This window comes from Tenrec ecaudatus, chromosome 4, assembly GCF_050624435.1.
Source record: "Tenrec ecaudatus isolate mTenEca1 chromosome 4, mTenEca1.hap1, whole genome shotgun sequence".
NCBI lineage: Eukaryota > Metazoa > Chordata > Mammalia > Afrosoricida > Tenrecidae > Tenrec > Tenrec ecaudatus.
In genome coordinates, this window is record NC_134533.1 from 99,646,884 (window position 1) to 99,663,026 (window position 16,143).

The 16,143-nt window shown below is 41.8% G+C and overlaps 1 protein-coding gene across 1 annotated transcript; it reads right to left on the reverse strand.

Annotated features, from left to right (window-relative positions):
* Window positions 1-955: 955 nt before the first annotated feature.
* On the reverse strand, window positions 956-10,365 carry LOC142447014 (interstitial collagenase-like). Its single transcript, XM_075548730.1, is given in 10 exon segments — window positions 956-1,065; window positions 1,246-1,349; window positions 1,875-2,037; window positions 5,223-5,356; window positions 7,910-8,027; window positions 8,169-8,324; window positions 8,996-9,121; window positions 9,392-9,540; window positions 9,637-9,881; window positions 10,342-10,365. Coding segments are annotated over 9 exon segments (1,212 nt in total). The 5' UTR covers window positions 9,789-9,881; window positions 10,342-10,365.
* Window positions 10,366-16,143: the final 5,778 nt, after the last annotated feature.

Sequence of the window (16,143 nt, forward strand, 5' to 3'; positions counted from 1 at the left end):
AGACCTACAGGACATATATAGTGTTCACCTGTATTTTCTGCTTCTGAAGTTCAGTGACAAGAGCCCTTGGGGCTGTTAGTTGTTAAACATTGAGCTGTAAACCACAGGGTCAGCAGTTCTAAACCGCCAGCCATTTCATGGGAGAAAGCTCTTAGGAATTCACAGGCAGCTGTCTGACCCTGTCCCACAGGGTCCCTGTGAGCTAGTGCATTGAGTTTTGAAGTTGAATAGGAAACTGCGATTCCACTGTTAGTGTACTACTCCATCTGGTGGAAGCCTCTATTACTACATAAATCTGAAGAAAGTCCTCCACCCCAGGACAGACACCCAGTGGTACATGTGTTTCCCAATAAGTGTGTAAAAACCCATATAGTTAGATTTTTAAAAATTTTATTCAAAATGCTTTCCATTACTGAAAACACGTGATTTTAACAGCAAAAAAATCCAGACAGAAAAGAATTTAGGTGTAGAAAGGTCAAAATATAAGAAAAGGCTTTTAAAGCTGAAGTAACAAAGGTAGTTTATGTCAGACTTAAGACACTTGCTCCCTGCACATCAGAATTATTTGGTGGCTGCCCACATGTCCCTTTGGTGAAAACCTGCCTTTCATCTTTTTCTCTCTTGAGAAGAGGGGCTCACCACTGACACTGCATGTCAGGACTCTTGCCAGACTCAAATACTATGGAAAAGACTTCTGCTCTTTGCAGAAACCAGTCGACTCGTATGCATTTATAAACTGCAAACATTCCTTAGTCCTCATTTGTAGGACTGAACTCTATCAGTATAAAAACACATCCAACATATAAAATGCACGCCAACAAAGCTATTCATAATAACTGTGTATCAGGGTTAGTCAAGATTAAAGAAAACTCTGACAAACATGTAGCTGTTCAGAAAAGCACCTTATTTGGGCTTACAAAGTAGAATTTTCTGTTCACCAGTTGATAAGAGGTGGTCAATTCTTTCCGCAGTTGAACCAGCTATTTGCTCTCTGGACGGCCAAAATTTGCTTAGTACTAGGGTCATATTTCAATTGACTTGTTCCTTGGAAGAAATAGAAAAACCCTAGAAATAAAACACAAACAAACAAAGACTTACCATAATAATATACAAGCAGTTTCTCATTGTAACTAGAAGTCTAAAATGCTCCAAGTCATTTGTGAACACAAATGACTTCTGTTCTCAGTAACAACCTGCTACTGCTCTTATGACAAAAAATGTTCCAGATACAGATGTGTTCATTACCATCTCTCTTGAAAACCGCATCAACTTTGCTGACAATTCCAGGGAATCCATGGGATATCATTTTGGGGTAACCCCTATCCATGGATCGTTTATATTCATCATACCTGGTCGAGAAAGAATTGGCAGGTCAGGATCTTCGCTAGACTTCTAAAGGTCTCAAAACCATTAAGAGAAACTCCTTAGTAACATTAAATAAACACTTTTCACTCGACAGGTCATTTGTAGAGTGGAGAGTGGTGTGTACGGGAGGTAGCATGGTGGGCAGACTGGAAGTTGTACAAGGTTCCTCTGAACTCCACCATCTAATTCCAGTTTTCCAATCAGCTCTGTATTAGGTAACACTAGGAGGAAATACTATGAAAGATAAGTTTCTTTTTGATGAAAGTAGCTCTGTAAGAACAATGGCCTCCATTTCTTGCATCTCTTTCTTAAAATTTAGTCTTACAAGCTCCCTGGACTCCCAGGGCAGGTGTCACAGGAAGCGAATGCATCAACAGATTAAGTAGGTGCTGGCACGGCTAGCTCAGTCCACAGAGAAGGATGCCAGCTCTGATAATCCGAGCCTCGCTTTCTTTCTATGCAGAGAGCACGGGACCCCTGAACTCTCCTTGCACTCAATCTTTCCTTACCGCCAGTACTTGTTAGCAACAAAAAAATATGTTTTCCTCGAATCTTCCTCAGAAACAGCAGCCTCGATGTTCCTCACAGTTTGAGGAAAGCCAAAGGATGTGTAGATGGACCTCGGGTGTCCGTAGAGTAAGTCCTACTCCCGAAGAGCCCAGTACTTGCTACCTGGAAATCAAGAAACAGTGGTTTGTGTGGAGGTGTGATTAAGCAAGTTCTCTTGTTTCACCTGCTGGATGGGTCCTGACAATGACCTTGCTCTCCATCATTAAGTCAGCATATTTGTGAGAGTTTCCTAGGTGAGTCTAATCGGTAGCAAGTTTTGAGAAGGACTGATCTATGGGGTTGAGGGCTTTTCGCCAAGCCACACGTAGACACGATTGAGCCCAACGTCCCCCTTCAGTGGAAGAAAACTCACTTCTCCAGATTGCTCATGGGCAGTGGCAGTACACGGATGCTGTTTTTAGGAGCATAGTGTGCTAGGGACCCAAGCCATGCAATGATCTTCAGTGCTGGGTTAAATAATTGCATCTAACTAGAATAATTTGCAAATACTTAAATTTATGCTGGGACCAGATTCTATATGTTTACACGGAGGAAGCCCTGTATCACATAGAAGGGATTTTAGGTCCTGAAGGATTATTCCTCTCTTTACACCTATGAAAACCCATTAAAAAGGCAGTTAGAAACTGCTTCAGCTTTATAGCATAAGAGCTAGAAAGCCTGTGGTAAAGCTGTTTGCCCATTTCAACTGGTTCAATTATTTGTGTTTATGATTGAACAGAGTGTCTTAATGCTTGTCTGCACTGTGCCGAATGTATATTTGCAAAAATGCATGTGTTTGGGATACTGTCCTCAATGCTTACCACTGGTGGTGATTCAATCTGATAAAATCAAAGAGGTTTATTCTAATCTGTTGACAATAATTCAGTACTTCTTGTACCTTCTGAGCTGTAATTTGCCTGAAAATCTTGTTACAATTCAGTTTATGAGCCAAGAATTGGTACTGCTGGCAGACTTCCATAGTGTGAGGAGGTTGTTGGTTTGTGGGCCATATGCTGAAAGAGAGATTGTAACATGTCAATCTGGCTCTCTTCCTGTCTATTAATCCATTGTCACCTGAAGTCCACACAAGACTCCAAGTCAAGGTGATCTCATATGCTACTGAGTAGAACTACTCCATGTGTCTTTGCTTTAGGTTACTCACCACCAATGAGTTGATTCTGGTTCATAGCTACTGTACAAGTCATGGTAGAACAGCCCCTGTAAGGTTCCAAGACTGAAGTAGAAAGCCTCAGTTTACTCCCTTGGAGTTACTGGTAGTTTCGAACTTCTGACTTTGCGGTTAGCAAGCCTAATACATAACCCATTTTGCCATCAGGTGTTAAGTGCCATCGAGTTGGTCTGACCCTTCACGATCTTATGCACAACAGAAGGAAACACTGCCAGTCTGCACCATCTTCACAATTGTTCCTAGGCTTGATCCTCTTGCTCTTGCAGTCACGGTGTCCATCCATCTCATCTTCTGGAAGCCCTTTCTCATGACCCCTCTACTCTACCAAAGATGATGTCCTTCTCCAGGGGCTGGTCTGTCCTGACAACATGTCCAAAGTATGTGAGACAAGTCTCGCCCCAGCAGCCGAGTACAAAAGGTTATGCTACTGCGAGGCTTTTTGTACTGAGCTCATTATGAGGGAATCAGACACAACAAAATTCCAACCCCGTACTCTGTACAATTAGGCCAATTTCTCAATATTATTTGTAAATGCCCCAAGAAATATAGGGTGGAGTATGAACACACGACGACACCCAGTAAGGCAAGTTGGAGGGTTAGAGATTTGTGTCCACCCACAAGTGCCTGGGAAAAGGGTCTATGATAGGGGTGGGTGCTCAATACATTGATTGCGAGCTATCAGTTGAGTGCAAATGTAGTGTGGGTAGATCGCATGGCATTAAAAAAATAGACGTAAGCCTATCATCAATCCCATCTCTTAACTGATATACAGCGCAGCCAATCAGAGGCAACCTTAGGTGTCAAGCGCATGTGCAAACAACTGCGCTAAGTGCAGCAAAACCGACTAGCTAAGTTATCACCAATTTTTAGACCTTGTTTTTTTCCCCATAAATGTAAGAAAGGGTATTAAAATGAGTGGGGAAGCTGGACCAAGTAAGAACTAAGTAAGTGAGAAGTAAGTACTTAGTAAGATGATGAAACATAACACTTTCCTATGGAATGGGAGATTTTGACACCACAAGCCGAAATTCAGCTGGAGTCCAGGGCGCATGCACAGATCTGGAACTTCCTCGCAGAGGGAAAGCACCCAAACATGAGAAAATGTGCTACCTCCTGACTGCATTATTCGGCTCTACTTATTGATGTGAGTCAGCCTTCTCCCACATAAAGATCATGAAGTCCAAGTCCCTTTCCGCCATGACTGATGATCATTTGGAAGTGTGCTTGAGGCTGGCTGTCAGCTGCTATTGTCCGGACTATGCATCCCTGTCTCATTCCATTCAGTGCAAGTCCTCAGAGTAAACTCAGGTAGTGACAAAAACTGTATATAGTTCATTGTGTTGTGTTGTGCGATATGGACTCCTGCAGTTATGCAAGGTACATAAACATACATTTTACATATAAAAATTCTCAATACATTTAAGAATAAATGTAATAAATAAAATAAATAAATATATGTTTAGCATTTTTGTCGTTGGTAGATCATTTTGACTTGATCATTTTATAAGCAGCTTGCATGCTGAAAAAGTGTGAGCGCCCTGGTCTATAATCTACTTCCTTAACATCAGTGGTGAAACCCTATCGAGCATAATTGTACTCTGACACATGAGGTCACTATGGGTCTACATCAAATTGAAGGGCAACTCGTAACCAGTTTTAAAGATATAAATAATTTCCCAGAAAGCTTTCATAGCGGTTCATATTCAAAAAACAGATTAATCCATAAATGTGTATGTCCAGCCATTTGCTTTCTATTCAAAATGACTTGTACAGTATTCAATTTGTGATATGGTGAGGGACTCCCCTTGATTTGGCATGTGAGATTTGTTAGAGTTTTCAAAAGGCCAAACCAAACTCCAAACTCACTGCCATCGAGTCAATGCTTGATCATACCTACACACCAGTGGGTTTCTGAAACCGTAGACAGGACAAACTCCCACAGAGCTACCTGCAGTTTTGAACTGCTAATCATGTGGATCACAGCCCAGCACGTAGCTACCATAGCACCAGGACTCAAAAAAGTAGTGGGGTGAAAAGTACCCTGTAGTCTATAATTTCACTTCTCGAACTGATGAAAATTTAATCCTTGGAAACAGTCAACAATATATAGAATCATCACCTTTGAAAAACCGGACTTCATCTCTATAGGCAACTTCATAAGCAGCTTCAAAACCACTTGGAAGAAAGGGCCAGAAAACAGAAACGAAGTCGAGTTCAACTTCTGGGTACAGGTCAGGTATGCGCATGCAGAACCTGATTTGCAGGGAAAGAGGGAAAGAACAAAAAAGATTTTGATCTAATTCCTAGCGATCTCTGGTGGGAATCCAAATTCTTCACACTGCTAGCTTAGTAATGCCCTGGTAAATGTACAGTACCTAGCATGCCATGGTATAACACTGCACCCAAGAACATAGACAAAATGTGGTAAAATTAATTGGGAAGCAATGGGTTTTAATTATATATTGCTTTGATTTTGATATCATTTAAAATTTTTTAAGTGTACATCATTCAAATTTTAAGAATGTCTTAGCTTAACAATCAGCCCTTAATTTTTTTAACAATTGGCTCTTAAAAGTGTAACAATGCCCTTTGAGAAGCAATTAGGACAAAACTGAATTGAAAACTACAGAAATATCCCACAGTTAGTATTAATGTAGAACATGTCGGCTCCTATACCTTCATCATGCCCCACCTCCCAAAAACCCTTCAAGAGACAATTATTTCCAACTCACAGAAGAAAACTTGGAGTCAGGGATGCTTATGGACGTATCAAAGACCATGGTTCACCTAGAGTTAGAAGTGGTAGCCACTCCCATTGTCACACTTTGGTTAAGGTTTACTTATTTGATTCTATACTCTAGAGACTAGAATAATTGCAGGCACAGACTGTCACGGGACAAGCAAAGAGCCTTCCAGATTCAAGATGACCCTGACCAAACCAGTGATGGGAGAGAACGGGGTCACATAGGGCGTGGTGCACAGACAAGTGTGTGGCCTGGCCGTCAGGAATGTGACTTTGAGTTGTAGCCTGCCTCTGGAACCTTAGCCAGGTCACATTGTAGGTAACAGCTGAGGTTTCAAGGAATGGTGACATTTAAATTCCCTTCATGTCCTTTCCGTTTCTGCCAACCCCAGACTTGGTCCCGGCCCATGGAGCATCTTCAAAAACTTGCCTTCATAGTTAAGCTCTATCTGGAGAGCTTTTCTTGAAACCCAACACAAAGGAAATTTTGGCACTTCCCTGAAATGAGCCATGCCCTGGATGATTGGCATCCAGTCTGATATGAAAGAACAGGATGGCGGGAAAGTGTTAGAAGTCAATAACCTGCATTGCGGGAGAGAGTTGACTCCACAGCCATAGATCTGCAACCACTATTCTGCAAGAAGGGTGCCTGGTCCCCGGAGCAGAATGAAGTTTTCCACTCGGCTCAGATGTGAGGAGGCTCCTCACAGGACCGGCCTTTTAGAGGCCACATCATTCAGAAAGTGTGTATGATGCTTTTCTGCGTCTTTTAGTGACTTGGATGATAGGGAGAACAGATGGATTCCTGTGTGTGAGGGTCCCTGTATTTTTGCATTGATACACACAGATGATGCACAGGGGTGGGTGCACCCATATCTGCCCTAGGGGGTCCTATGAGGTCTTGAAAATTCTCCTCTCAATTACTCCTCTTCTCTGCGTCTCCTGGTGGACAGCAGAGACTTGCTGGGAGCACGGGTTTTAGGAGGGCATCTTTGCAGGATGAAAAGGATACAGCGTAAAGGCTGCCGTGCACTTGCAGGCATCACTCTCATCCACCTAATGGCACTATGAAATGGACTCACGGCCTTTGAGTCAGTGCTGACTCATGGTGACCCTCTAGGACAGGGCAGAACTGCCTCTGTGGGTTTCTGAGGTTGGGATTCTTCATGGAACAGAAAGTCTAAACCTTTCCTGCTGTCACCTCTGTAGCTGTGACCTGTAACCACTACATCACCAGGTTTCCTATGAAAATCACTAGTCAATTCCTAATTAAATAGTAAAAGACCTTAAAGAGGTATCATGATTAGAAGGCCATGGAGCGAATGGGAGCAAAATGGGAAATAAAATTCAAAGTCATCTTAGAGACCAAGCTAACTGGTCAGAAAAAGACAGGTGGAAACCCCGCCTTCCCCACCCCTCCACGACTATGAGCCTCAGTGACTTCAAATCTGGAACTAAACCCACCCATTAGAATAATCAACCATTTCAGATTACATAGGCAGCACTTATCCAAGCCAAGCTCAGAGGATTAGGGGGAAAGAAGGAGGAATGGGACCAGGAAGCACAGGGGGGACGCAGAATACTGAGAGGCTTGTGATGGATGAGTTGAACCAAAGTGTGTGTGAGCTGTTTAATGTGACATTGATCTACTCTTTCAGCTCTCACCTAATTCACAATAAAAAGCCTTTTAATTAAAAAGACTTTAATAAAGAAAAATAAGATAAAAGAAAGATGTAGTGAAAAGGGCCCTAGAGTACAGGTCACTGCTCTGTCACAGGGATCTCCTGAATGAGTCACTTTTCTGGCTTTTCAGATGTGTACATTGGGATTGTATTCATTCATCTTCCATTTAAATGATGTTTTTATGATAACTAAATGATATAATATTTGTGGGGAAACAAAATTTCTATATGTAAATTTTATTGTATGGACATAAGCAGTTATACCACATCACTATAAATACAAACAAATAGCAGGCAAATAGCATGTGAAACTGTCCCATGGAATAAATAGTAGTGAATGCTGTTATTACAAATACACAGTACAAATAAATGATGTCTCACTTGTCTTTGAAGAACATCACTTCTCCTCGAACTGTAGTTACAGCGTCAAAGGTAAGCTTTGCGTCACAGGGTTGGGGGGCTTGGGAGTTTATTGGAAGGTTGTGATTTGGGGAAGCTCCTAATGAAACAAAGAAACATGTAGTTGGCTTAGGCTGACCCTGAAAAGAACATCAGCAACCAAAGTCAGCACCTTAGGATATAACTAGAGGCTGTCATATTAGACATGGCCTCTTTCCATGGTGTTTTCCTTTGTACTCACCATAGATGGCCTGGATGCCATTGATGTCATCCTGAGAGAGCTGCACATCACCACTGAAGATGTAATTGGGGTACATTAAAGCCCAAATGTCAGTAGAATGAGAGAGTCCAAGGGAATGACCCAACTCATGAGCTGCCACATGGTACAAGTTATAATCTAAAAATGTACACAACATGTTTTGTAATTATTTGAAATAGGTTCAGTCTTGGACTCATTTAAATAAGAAGGCGGTCACACTATACAAGGGATGATTTCACAGTGAGATTTTGAAATATATATAAATCCATTTTTCTGAAATAAAGGAATAAATTTGATAGCTGTGAAAGTCTCATTAGATAACGCTGGATAAACTAAATACTGGATAACTAAAGGATAAAGTAACATAAGGATAGATTAATCAATCTTGTCATTAACTAGGTGGCACTGATGATTTCTCAGAGAGGCAATGAAGTTCAACTAACATTAAATATATCCCCTATTTACAAAACTGAAAAAATCTCCCTTTAAAATTCTATATACTTTTTTTACTACTACTGTTAAATTTTGATGTGTCCTAGTGCCAACAGGTTAATGAAGATACCCACAATAAAACATTCTGGGTTTTTAAAAACATTTTTCAAATAGAATTTTTAAGAGTGCCACATTTTCCATCAATGAAATGCTGTTACTAGGAGAAATAAACTCCGTTGATGTTACTGTAAATACATCATTATTTTTCTAAGTGACCATAGAAAGGCATACTTCCATTAATGTGTACTTCAGTTAGATCAATCAATATTGCAATGAATTGGGCGGAGGAACCATAGAAGCGAAACTGGCGCACTCACTGCTACAGTTGTTGGTCCACCCTTCCGCTTCGTCAAACTGGACATCACCTCCAATATTTGGGCCTGGTTGAAACGCGTGAGCAAGGTTTCCTTCCGGGCCATCAAAGGGGGAATTGTCGTGATCATCTGCAAACAAGCAGGATTCAGCAAACCATCGTCCTCCTTGGTCCCCGTTTAGCTCGAGGCAGCAAGAGGAGCACAGCTTTGTTGTGAGGCCAGCGGACTTCCCTCGAGTGTGATGCAGTTGATTCCTGAAGCCTATCGAGTCCACACTCCGCCTGAAGGATGCCTTCTAGCTGCAGAGCTGGGGCGCTTTGGGAGGAAAGTGAAGCTGCTGCTAAGGATGCTCTCACGATACAAGGTATAGGGATGCTTTCACGATACACGAGGACGTACCTCCCCACACGAAGGATATCATTATGTCCGCCTGACCCTCATAGAGCCTGGTGAACCTCAGGGGTGAGGCATTACTCCAGAGTTGAAAGGCTTTCTCCATCGCCTGGTCCACGTCTGCCCGAGGCAAATCGGGTGTGTAATTTTCAATCCTTCAAAGGAAGTGGGGGAGAACAAAGCCACGCTCGCTTTCTTTCTTATCACTGTCGTTTGACTAGCACTGGCATGCTGCAGCCCTGTCCGGTTACCTGTAGGTCAGGTGTGTGCGCTTCCACCGAGGCTGCGCAGCAGTGACAGCAGACTGAGCCACATCTGGCACGCCGCATCTGGGCTGCTTCATCACATTGAGTGTTTCAGCATTGGGCTTCCCAGTCACCTTTAGCCCAAAGAATTTCTGCATTTGCTTCAGCTTTTCAACCACTGGACTTGGGTTTTTCTGACTTGCAACTTGGTCCCCATCATTCCTCAGGTTGTAGTAGTTTTCCAGGTATTTCTGGGGAAAGATTAAGTTGTTGGCAGCAACCCAAACCAAACTCTCTGCCATCAAGTGGATTCTGGTTGAGAAGCTTCCTCGTGACCAACGCAATGGACCACATGATGTCTTGGGTCCAGCAGAGACCTGCGCTTCAAGTTCATGTTTAGACAGCATGATCTTCATTCTTAATATTATGGATGAAAACTGTGAATTCAGAGTAGAGCTCTCGGTACCATTAGTTATTATGAAGTCGGGATTACAATTGAGAGAGAGAGATTTGCACACCACTCCTTTCCATTTCTCTCACCTACAACTGGTAAAGGAAACTCTACAGTTGAACTAGATACAATTCTGGGGAGAGGCTATTTCTGAACAATCACCGACAAAGTTTCTCTGGAGAGGACATAGATACTTAAACTCCTTCATACCACGACGGGAGAATGCATGCCATCTCTTGCATGTGAGATGCAGTATTTACCTGGACCAAATCCAAGTCCTGCTCTTGAGACCCCACACGGAAGAGCAGGAGCAGAGGAAGGCTGGCCAGCCTGGCCATTGTCTCCTTTCGGTGTTCCAGAGGGGCTTCTGAACTGCTCTGCAGTTCCTTCTTTATATATGAATCCTCTCGCTCCCAGGAAACCACATGATATCTGGTTTGTGTCTGAAAGTATCGTCTGTACTTACAAAGTACAGAAATTGTGACATAAAGCAGACTAATCGTGTTTGTCTTAGGACTTTACGATTATGCTGGAAAATGACATCAACGACGAGACGCGCCCCGTTTCACCGAACTGCAGTCTCTTACAGGCTCTGGGTTATCGTAGGAATGGCCTTCATTATTCAGCCCATGCTTCTTAACTAACATCGCATTCCATAGACTTTTATATATTGGACTTTACCAGTTGCTTCTACTGATCCTCTACGCCCCCAAGTTCTATATATGATTTATTTCACAACACAGAGAAAATAGAATTAACTCTGAGTCTCCCATTTGTCAAGGATTTTTTGTCTGTGTTTAAAATCTGGAATAATTTGTTTTATAGGAACTACATCCCTTGTAAATCCTTGTTTAGCTCTTTCTTTACCTGGTTCTTGAGACAAATAAGGCATGTTTCCTGAGAGCTGTTTACACAACTACAGAGAGACCTGGGCCTGAGGTATCATTTGTACCATCTTTGATCCTGAATATTTGAACATATTTAAGACATTGGCTAGACAGCAATTCATTGTCTTTCATTCAAAAGATGTTTATATAATATCTTTGGTGTCTCAGCCCCTACACTGGGGGAAAAAGGTGACATACATCCATGTTCTTCATGGCCCTTTAGTCTTTGCTGTGAGTGGGTTGGCTTGTTTCCTACAAAGCCTGGACGAGGTAAGGCAGTGTGGTTTTCCGATTTCTGTCCTTTCTTCATTAACCTTTTAAAATGTGTGTATTTATCTTAAAGGCACTTACTCGCCCCACCGTACCCCCAAGAAAAGCCCATTTTCTGGGGTGCTGATTCAGTTATCACATCATTCCACAGTTGAATCACATCAAGCAGTATTGTACCAGTGTTGCCACAGTCAGTTTCCACACATTCTCGTCCTTCCTGACCTCCTTGAGATTAGCTCCTGTTTACCCCTTTCCCCGACTGTATACCACCCCCCCAAAAAAAACCAAACTTTTATTCTACTTGCTGTCTCCATAAGTTCATCAATCTTGGGTTTCTTATACCAAAAATAGAAAAACATGTTACCAAAATTCAGGAGAGTTATCCCCAATGACAAAACACATCTGAGATAAACCCCAATACAAAAACAAAAACTAAAAATCACAGAAACTGTTGAAAACCAAATCAGGTCCAACATGCATTAGAGGGGGAATCAATGGCAAGATTTTAACCATCCAGGTCAGGTCTATCATTCTGATCTCCTATAGTCATCTCACCAATGCACTCTGTTTGGTAACCGGTTTCTTCCCATCCCTCTATTATGGAGAGAGGGAATTTGCAGGATGCCTATTAGATCTCATAAATGTACCCTGGGCTTCCACCGCTATCCATAACCTGCTGCAAACCTGAATCTCACAATTTAGGTTATGACACTATTCCCTCCCGTGCCTTCGGATTATATGGTTTATAATCCTTGAGTCACTGACGAGAACTTAGTTGACATCTCACTCATATAGCTGCTGCTTTGGAAGCAAGCCTTTAAGACCCCGGACACTATTTTATCTGACAGCCAGGCACCACCTAATTTCTTCACCACACTTGGCTATCACACATCTCTTTTGTGTTCCCTTCCTGAGAGTGAGTATCAAGCAGGAAAGGCATTTACTTTTCTTTTTCTTTTAAATCATAGAAACCTTTGTGTTAAATATGTATCAAAATGTGAAGCTTTTATTTCACACTATATTCTCCATTTAAGTTTAAATACTTTTTTAAGGAGAGCAATTGTATTTTAATTAAACATTAGTTTTTCAAGTTTTTATTGTTTTCATATTTGTGGCATTTTGTTTTTGATATCCTTATTTATATAAACAAGAAAATTTGCATGGAAAACTCATACATCCTCTGTATGGTACCCAGAATGGTATAATAGGTGAGGATTGCTTCCTTTTAACTAAGGAAGTAGTGTAGGTAGTATGAGCATGTTAGTGTCACTGCGGTTCCAGTAGCATGTTGCTCATGGAGGCATCAGAGGATTCTGCCACATTTACTCTTTGATCCATAATGTGTCTTCATATAGCCTGTTCTAAATTATCCTGAAATTACTTCATATCATGCCTTCCACTTCAAGACATCTCCCTGGTGTCCCAGTGCTTGATCAAACTACTCAACAATCATCCCCTCTGGGTTCCTATTATGATAAAGCAGATCTACCTTTTAGGATACACCTCAAGCCAAAGTAATGTCAAACTCAGCAGAATCTCCCTTCAGAGGAATATCATAATAGCTAAGAATATAGTTAAAATAAGAAGATCGGTTGACTGCTTTTCAATTAATCCAAAGGAGATGCTGGTGAAGTTTCTGTTTCCATCTATAGATTTTCAGACACTAAAAACAGTGCTCACCTATGTTATGCTGCCTATACTGGAACAGTCAATTATATACCTGTATATTTTTGTTTTACAACAGTTTTATTGGCATGTAATTTGCATATCATATAATTCAATAGTTTACTCATTCAATCATATCAAGGAGAATTGTACAATCACTCCCACTTCAATTTTAGTGCATTCCTGTCCCCCCTCCCCATATGGTAAAGTCCTCTTTAAGATGAGTTATGCAATAACAATCCATTCTAAAGGTACTTCTTAAAGGTAGTGGTTTCCCAAATGCTATAGGAGCCAAGGTGGCGTGGTGGGTCGACAAGGTCAGCAGTTCTCAGATCACCAACTACTTAAAAAAAAAAAAAGATGCTTTCTACATCCATAAAGATTTGCAGCTTCAGAAACTGAAAGGGGCAGTTCCATTCAGTCCTATAGTGTTTCTATAAGTCAAGATCAACTTGATGGCAGTTGAGTTTCATTTCATTCCAAATGCTATTATTTGTGAAATTATGAGTATCATTCCAATTCATATGAATTTAAATTCATGTATAATTTTGTCTTGTTCAGATCCATAATCAGTGTTCATGGAAGTAGTAGTCAAGAGTTCAAACGATGCATTGTGTTGTGTAAATATGTTGCACAAGACCTCTTTATTTATGTATTTATTTTAAAATAACATTTTATTTTATTTTTTTTTAACAATTTATTGGGGCTGATACAATTCTTTTCACAGTTCATACATATACATACATCAATTGTATAAAGCACATCTGTACAGTCTTTGCCCTAATCATTTTTTTCTCTTTTCTTCTTTTACATTTTATTAGGGACTCCAGCAACTCTTATCACCATCCATACATATACATACATCAATTGTATAAAGCACATCCATACATTCCCTGCCCCAATCATTCTCAAAGCATTTGCTCTCCACTTAAGCCCCTTGCATCAGGTCCTCTTTTTTTTCCCCCCCTCCCTCCCTATTCCCCCCTCCCTCATATGCCCTTGGTAATTTATACATCGTTATTTTGTCATATCTTGCCCTATCCGGAGTCTCCCTTCCTCCCCTTCTCTGCTGTCCCTCTCCCAGGGAAGAGGTCACATGTGGATCCTTGTAATCAGTTCCCCCTTTCCAACCCACTCACCCTCCACTCTCCCAGCATCGCCCCTCATGCCCTTGGTCCTGAAGGTATCATCCACCCTGGATTCCCTGTACCTCCAACCCTCATATGTACCAGTGAAAAAACCATTTTATTAGGAGCTCTTAGAAATGTGATTATAAGCCATCGCTCCTTTAGATCGAGCATAGTTGCACCATTGCTGCCATCATCATTTTCAATACATTTTCTTTCTTCTTGAGCTCCTTGATATCAGCTCTCCTTTATTTTATCCTCCCCCACCCTACCACGCCTCCTGACCCCATTAATATAGTATATAATATTATTATCGTTGTCGTTCCATAAGTTACACCATCCAATGTATCCATTCACCTTAAAATCCTGGTGTTTGTCCCCTCGATTAGGGTTATACAGTCATCGTTGCTATCAGTTCCCTCTTGTCCTCTCCCCCGCCCCTCTCTTCCCATACTTTCTTTAGTCCACATCTTAGGTGAGGTTTTTAAAAAAAATCATTTTATTAGGGTTCAAACAACTCTTATCACAATCCATACATACATCAATTGTGCAAACCACACCTATACATTCTCAAAATTCGCCTTCCGCCTGGGTTCCTGAAATCAGCTCCTTATTTTCCTTTCTTCCCTCCCCCTCCTTCCCAGCTCCCCCTTCCCTCATGAACCCTCAATAACTTATAAATTAATTTATCTTATCTTACACTGCCCTGGTGTCTCCCTTCACCCAATTTTCCGTTGCCCACCCCCCAGAGAGGATGTTATATGTAGATTACCATGATCGGTTCCCCCTTTCTACCCCCTCTTCCCTCCCGGTATCGTCACTCTCACCGTTGGTCCTGTGGGGTTCATAGGTGTTAGATTCCCTTTGTTTCCAGATCCCATCTGTACCGCTGTACATCCTCTGATCTGACCAGGTTTGCAAGGTAGAATTGAGATCATGATAGTTGGGGGGAGGAAGCGTTTAAGAACTAGAGAGAGGTTGTGAGTTTCATTATTGTTACACTGAACCCTTGAGTGACTCATCTCCTCCCCACTACCCCCTGCAAGGGATGTCCAGTTGTCTACAGGTGGGCATTGGGTCCCCATCACGCGTTCCCCTCATTCACGATGATATGATTCCCTCCCCCCCACCTTTGCCCTTTGGTGCTTGAAACCTGGTCCCCTCGGCCCTTCATGATCACACATGTTGGTGTGCTGCTTCCATGTGGGCTTTGTTGCTTCTGGGCTAGATGGTCACTTGTTTACTTTCAAGCCTTTAAGACCCCAGACGCTATATCTCTCAATAGCTGGGCACCATCAGCCTTATTCACCACTTACTTATGTACACATTCGTCTTCAGCGCTTATGTGGGGAAGGGGACCACACAATGATGGTTTTTGTTCTTTGGTATCTGGTACCTGATCCCTTCAACACCTCATGTTCACTTAAGCTTATGTGCTTCTTTTCTATGGGCTTTGTTACTTCCAAGCTAGATAGCCGCTTGTTTGCCTTCAAGCCTTTAAGACCCCAGACTCTATATCTTTTGATAGCCGGGTACCATCAGCTTTCTTCACCACATTTGCTTATGCACACGTCTGTTTTCAGCGATCATGTCGGGAAGGTAGGTATCGTGAAATGACTGTTTAGCTGAGCAAGGTGCTATTGTATTGAGGGAATACATATGAGGAGGCCCAACTACTAACCTATAAATATATGCACATAGGTCTATTTCCCCCATAATCATAAATATATTTACATATGTACATGTATTTAGGTTTCTATGTATGCCCTTTGCCTCCTACTCCTTACATTTTCCTCCTGTCCCACTGCCATATTCAACCTTCATTCTGGTTTCAGTAATTTCTCTCAGTTACCTTGCCCTTGGTCACTCCCTACTAGTCCTCCGATCCCCTCCCTGGCACTGGTTTTGAACCACTCGTTGTTCCCTGGTCCCTGGGTTGGCTAACACCTCCTCACTTCCCCTACCTCCCACATTTTCATGTACCTTTGGGACTGTTGGTCTCTTTATTTTCTTCTCATATTTTTTGTCCAGACTATCTTATCTAGGTGGACCTGCAGATATATTAATATGTGCATAAAATTGGGGATGGCTTTGACAGCACCAAAGTGGCACA